The sequence below is a fragment of the Nicotiana sylvestris genome, chromosome 1 (genome assembly GCF_000393655.2).
Source record: "Nicotiana sylvestris chromosome 1, ASM39365v2, whole genome shotgun sequence".
Taxonomy (NCBI): Eukaryota; Viridiplantae; Streptophyta; class Magnoliopsida; order Solanales; family Solanaceae; genus Nicotiana; species Nicotiana sylvestris.
In genome coordinates, this window is record NC_091057.1 from 148,863,251 (window position 1) to 148,869,117 (window position 5,867).

Here is a 5,867-nt window from a genome sequence, read left to right on the forward strand (position 1 = left end):
AGATCTAGTTGTCCAGATAATGACCAATTTTGCCACATAAATTGAAATGCCTAACAAACGCATGTTTGGCCTTACATTTTGCCCATTTTTTAGCAAAATCTTAAATCCCAAATCCCAAAACCAGCTCAATAGCTGATTTGGGCCAAAATCTTTACAAACACTAATAATATACATATTTTTCCAAAATAAATTTCGAAAAAATATTTTAAAAACGCATATCCAAACACATTTTCACCTTCAAACCAAACTTCACACAAATCAGATTTTTCAAAACAAATTTGGGAATCTACAACGAAACGCTAGCTAAATATTCGAACAAAAAAAATATTCCCTCTATTTCAATTTATGTGAACTTATTTGATTAGACACGGAGTTCAAAGAATTTTTTTTTTTAAACTTGTGATGTAAAAGGTGACACATATATTGTGTGCGACTATAAACCATTACATAAAGGTTAATTCTTTCCAAATATGAAAAAAGGATCATTCTTTTTTGCACGGACGAAAAAGAAAATAGTAAAGTACGGACGAAAAAGAAAATAGTAAATTGAAAAGGAGCCGTACCAAAAAGAAAATAGTAAATTGAAAAGGAGGGAATAGGAAATTAAGGATCAACAGTATGTCCATACCATACTCAATCTTGCCCAAGTCTCATGTTTACTCTTATGAAGTGTCAAAATAATTAATATATTACAACTCCATCAACTCCTACCAAGAACTAAAACAACTGAAACTACGCAAATTGGAAGAAATTAGCAGTTTCCAACATTCAAAAAGAACACGGAAAGTTTCTTCCTTAAGTAAGATGTCTGGAGCCTTAAAAAAAAATAGGGGCCCCTTTAAAGCGTTTCGCCACTTACATAACTCCTGTAAGTCCAAAGAAATGCCAGGATTCAACTGTTTTACCTTTTTTCCTACACAAAACAGTATTCCTGATTCTTGAGCTCTTGGAGCTGATGGTCCTCTGCCAACGCTATCATATGAAAGAAATAACTGATCAGCTAGCAGACGCAAAAGTAGCTGCATTTAGTCTCTACTCATGCCTACAATACAAGCTTTTGTCAAAACTTAGCCGGATCTGATCAGGCCAAATAACATAAGACGACCGTGCTGTAATATCTTTGAAGGAAGCATAAGCACTAGGATACAGAGTATCGCCAATCAACCCACTTCACCGTTCCACTTCAAGAAAGGTTTGAGCAGAGTCAAGAATGCACCGTCTATCCGCCAAAAGTAGGCACATCACAACCCTGGGAAACGGCAATATGCCATAACATACCACCTGAATGCTGTCTTGTGTCGGTGACTTCTGTCAAGTCCAAAGATGAGCCTCCAGAAGCACCAAAATCTATGTTGCTGAACAATAGGTTGGCAACAGTTCTGTCAATAACATTTGTCTGCAATTCTGTTGTCTCTTCTTTGCTTAACCTGGTTTTGTTTTTTCAATATGAGAAAAATGTTGACGTTAATTCCAGAAATACAATACTTTCCAATCTAGTTTTTATCTAAAGGCGACAAATATTTCATGCTGAATTTCCTCTTTGGGTTATTAAGGTGAGTATTTTCATCTTCAAATGAACTTCTACAGTCACCTTTTCTTTTATTTTGTCCATTTCCAATGGCACCAGTGAAATCTTGAGCACAGACAGTACATTAGAGAATGAAGCTTTTACTAAAATTTTGAGCATAGGAAGTACAAGAAACAATGAAGCTTTTACTAAAACAAGGTATAATTTCCTCTAGCAAACCAGGCAGAGCAGATAGAAAGATATGCATAATAGTCTCTCTAATCATGAACCACAACATCATGTGTAACAACCGACTAACAAGCACAAAATTCTAATCTATTTCAGTAATTAAAACAATTAATGAGCATGCGCACTCACCGACTAGAACTTTGATCTGACTGAACATTCCAACTCTGACATTCATCATGTTTTGAATTATCTGCAAGACGGTATAGAGAATCCCGGAAACAGATTCTGGTTTCCTCAGTCAACTGGTAGTATCAAGATAAGTACAAATTCAGTAAGGTCATGTTGCTGCTAATATTACGGTGGTAAGCCCAAAACTTAAAGCCTTCATTACCTGAGCTGTGAGACTTTCAAGGTGCTGTAGGACAGATTGCTCCGTGGATATATCCTCGTCACTCACTCTACTATCTCCTCTATCATGCTCCAATTTCACAGCAACCTCTGCAGTTGGTGCCTAGAGCATAAAAATTTAAAGATTTAGATTCGGAACCCAGATCGACTAAGCAGTGCACTTAAACTAGTTGAAATGAAAGTACCTCGACATAAATGAGAATAAACGTGTATGCACATGTTTCTACTAATTACCATGAGAGGAAGATCCAAAAAAAATCACTTGTTCACACTGAAAGCAAAAGCTTAAAAAATCATCACTTGTTCACACTGACACAAAGATTTAGGCCCAAAAGCAAACCCTTAGATGATGATTAATATGCTTAATTGAAATGTTTAAGCTGGGAAGTGGCAATGCAAAGCACAAAAAGTCCAATCCATTAGCAACAGACAGCTCTTAAACTAACATAGAGATGATCCAGATTCGAAGAGAACGATAAAAATGATGATATAATGAGATAGATGGATTCAACCCAACAACTTCCTATAGTTTTTCATCTGTCTCAAGTTGGTCACATTAGTCTGTGATAACAAATGATAGTTCAGTTAATACTTGAAACCAACTTGAAACCAAACACCACGTTCATAACATTTTTCTGTTCAACGTTATCCAAATATACATCACCCACAAACATGAAGTTTGCCACACTAAGCCATCTTTATGCGGGGACGGACCTCCATAGGTCAGAAAGAGGGGAAGCTGCTCCAACCTCAGTTTCCCAGAAAGAGAAAATTCAAATTTGTTTTCTTCTAGAGATTTTTAAGATGTTATGATTTTGTACCTTCAAATTTTAGTTCAACCCTCAAAAATCATGCAAGGTTCGCCCCTGCTTGAATGCAAGTCAAATATTCCCAATATTTCCTTCCACTGAAAAGCAAGAGACGTAACCTGGATTGTTCCCTGCATCTGCCTCAATGCAAAACTAAAAACTCCATGTGAGCCAAAGATACTTTTTCATGTAAGACATCACAACGAACTGAAGCTCACTATAAATACTTGGACCAATTAGATTATCGGCTGGTCCAGCTAGATGGTCATAGATCTCACATGACATAATTTAGATTCAGTGACGTCTTAAGTTCTTCTGGGGTTGATGATTCAACTCCAGCTTCACAAATTGAATGGAGTTGCTACATGAAAATTCATGCCCTTCAGAAACAAAAATGAGCAAAAGCATCACCTTTTCCTGCAAATGGGAATTATTAATTTCTTGACTCTCCCAATCCATTGGCGAAGTAAAAGCATGTGCATAGTAATATTTGGCACTCTCGGCACTACAACCGTTGCTTGTCACATGCTCTGGATTTGAATATTCATCTCCTGTTTGATTATCAGCCAGCAGCACGCTGCACTGTGAATTTGTTGATAAATCAGATGACTCATCAGAAGCATCCATTCCAGTTGGACATTCTTCGAGTAAGGAACTTCTGCATAATAGAGTATAAGAACTTAATCAGTCATTCGAGAGAGATGAGAAATGAATATGTAAGCCTGCTGTGGCATACCAACTACCCGGATTATCCCATCCAATTCAACATCTATAGACCGAAATAATTCAATAATAGTTAGAGATTTACAGGAACACATCATCCAACTGATCCATCGAGGCCAAGTTATCAAGATGAAAATCCAGCTGGTCAGGTGGATATGAGGACCATTGGTCCATATCACAGTATGAATCTTGGCTAGCCAAAGTATCAAAATTCTCCTCGTGAATTCCCAAGTTTTTCATGTCAACGCCACTCCTGGTCACTTTACAATCTTCAGATCCAACGTTTGACCTTATATTGTTCCGTTTCATTTCTGACTTGAAATTCCCAAATGGTGTTGAGTCCCACTGTGACCAGCTGTCAGGAGATTGTGGAAAACCATCTTCTAAGCCTTTAGGAACAACAAGATCACCAACATCAACTCGAGAAAACCACTCCATAAGACCAACCTGGTAAAATAGCAATCAAATGTTATTAATATGCAGATTTTTGGAGCAGCTACAAAGATTTGAGAAATCAACATAGCACATCACTGAGAAAGCTTAATAACCCCCAAGCTTGATAGAAGTTACTCATCTCCTTTCTCATCTCTAGATAAGTGCAAGTTCAAGACACAGTCATTGAAATAGATCTTAACAAAGCTAAACACACATATAATCAACTTATTTCCCATACCTATTTGTCATTTCCCAATACACATACAGAGAGACTCTCATCTCAATTACCACCAACAACAATATCAACAAACCCAGTGTAATCCCACAAATGGGATCTGGGAGAGTAGTGTACTAAGACCTTAGCCCTGCCCCAAGAAGGTAGAGAGGCTATTTCCGGTAGACCTCGGCCCAGGACACATAAAAACTCATCTCAGTTACCAAATGAAAACTCTCATCTCAGATTTCAGTTACAAGTTATTGTAGATTATAAGACCTAGACCCCCATTCAAAGATACTAATCAAGGAAAAAAAAATTAATAATAATAATAATAACAGAGACAGTTAAACGGATGTTAGTAACATTTAACCAGCTTAGATTTCAGAAAAGAACAAAGATAATAATTTGCAAGAATTCGAACTGCTCATGAAGCGCTAATAACAGCAAAAAAGATGAAAGGAAACAGAATTGATCAACTTATTTCAACCATAAATTTTGATAGGACAAACTTATCCAGATCAAAAGCCTAAGTCAAAGTCTTTCTTGACCAAAAAAAAAAAAGAAAAGCTAAAAAGGACTCAAACTTTATGATGAAAATACACACACAAAAAAAAAAAAAAATCAAACAAATCAGTAGCAGATGTACTTTGCAAACTTCTTCCATAAGTTCCATTTCTTTATCTGTAATTGAAATAACTGAACTTCAATTCACTAAAAACCTGCTCAAGAACCACCCTCAACAACACAACAAAGCATATATTGACCTACTCAAACTGCAAATTGACGCAGTATAAACTTTGAAAAGAACGAAAACAGCTTACCTTTTAGGAAATTACAAGAAAAAAGGATGAAGAACTTTCCCAAAATAGCACAAGAAATGGAGGAAAGCAAGGCCGAAGTAAAGATAGAATTCTGCTTGGCTTATGAGAGTACTGAAGAAACTGTTTTGGACCTTAATATATACTTTTCTGTATTCGCAATATTAGCAGCAACTTTAGGAAACAGAGGCGGTAGTGGTATTGTAAATGTAAATTGCAATTGCTATAAATTTAATCGACCTTTTATACTGTTAAGAGTTATTTTTCTTTATTTGTGTCCACGAAAATGAAAGCTTGTTTTACAGCTAAGAGTTGTAAGGACGAATATAGCCTTCCATCAGCATAAATTCCTCGAATCTAACTTCCTCACATAGCCACACACCCCAACTTGAGCAAGTTGGTGTTAAAGGGCAAAGCTGGAAGCACGTGACACGTGGACCAATCAGCTATCAGATTTAGATGGAAGAATATGAGCCTCAAATTGTAAAGCAAATGATTGTGAGCCACAAACCAAAGAGGCGTAGATTACGTTATTGGTTCCTTGGTTGCGTGGCGAAGGAAAATAAGGCCCACGTAATCAACCGTGTACACGTGTCAACAAAATAAGAGTACAGCCAGGAATAGTTGGAATAATACAAGCTTGCCCAATCACGTGATGCTCAAAGGAAAAAAGTAAGGCAGGGGTGTTCGTCTTTAGTCATTTCGATTAAGGTATTTTCTATACTCGTTTTCTTAAAATGGTATATCAATCATATACCTAA

General features: G+C 36.6%; 1 protein-coding gene across 1 annotated transcript; it reads right to left on the reverse strand.

Moving 5' to 3' along the window:
• Nucleotides 1–603: 603 nt before the first annotated feature.
• LOC104228631 (protein LNK4) lies at nucleotides 604–5,323 on the reverse strand. Its single transcript, XM_009781115.2, has 6 exons — nucleotides 5,110–5,323; nucleotides 3,722–4,083; nucleotides 3,325–3,571; nucleotides 2,088–2,207; nucleotides 1,886–1,998; nucleotides 604–1,427 (listed from the first exon to the last, which is right to left on the reverse strand). Exons 2-6 carry the CDS (start codon nucleotides 4,072–4,074, stop codon nucleotides 1,220–1,222), a joined length of 1,041 nt encoding a protein of 346 aa, XP_009779417.2. The 5' UTR covers nucleotides 4,075–4,083; nucleotides 5,110–5,323; the 3' UTR covers nucleotides 604–1,219.
• Nucleotides 5,324–5,867: the final 544 nt, after the last annotated feature.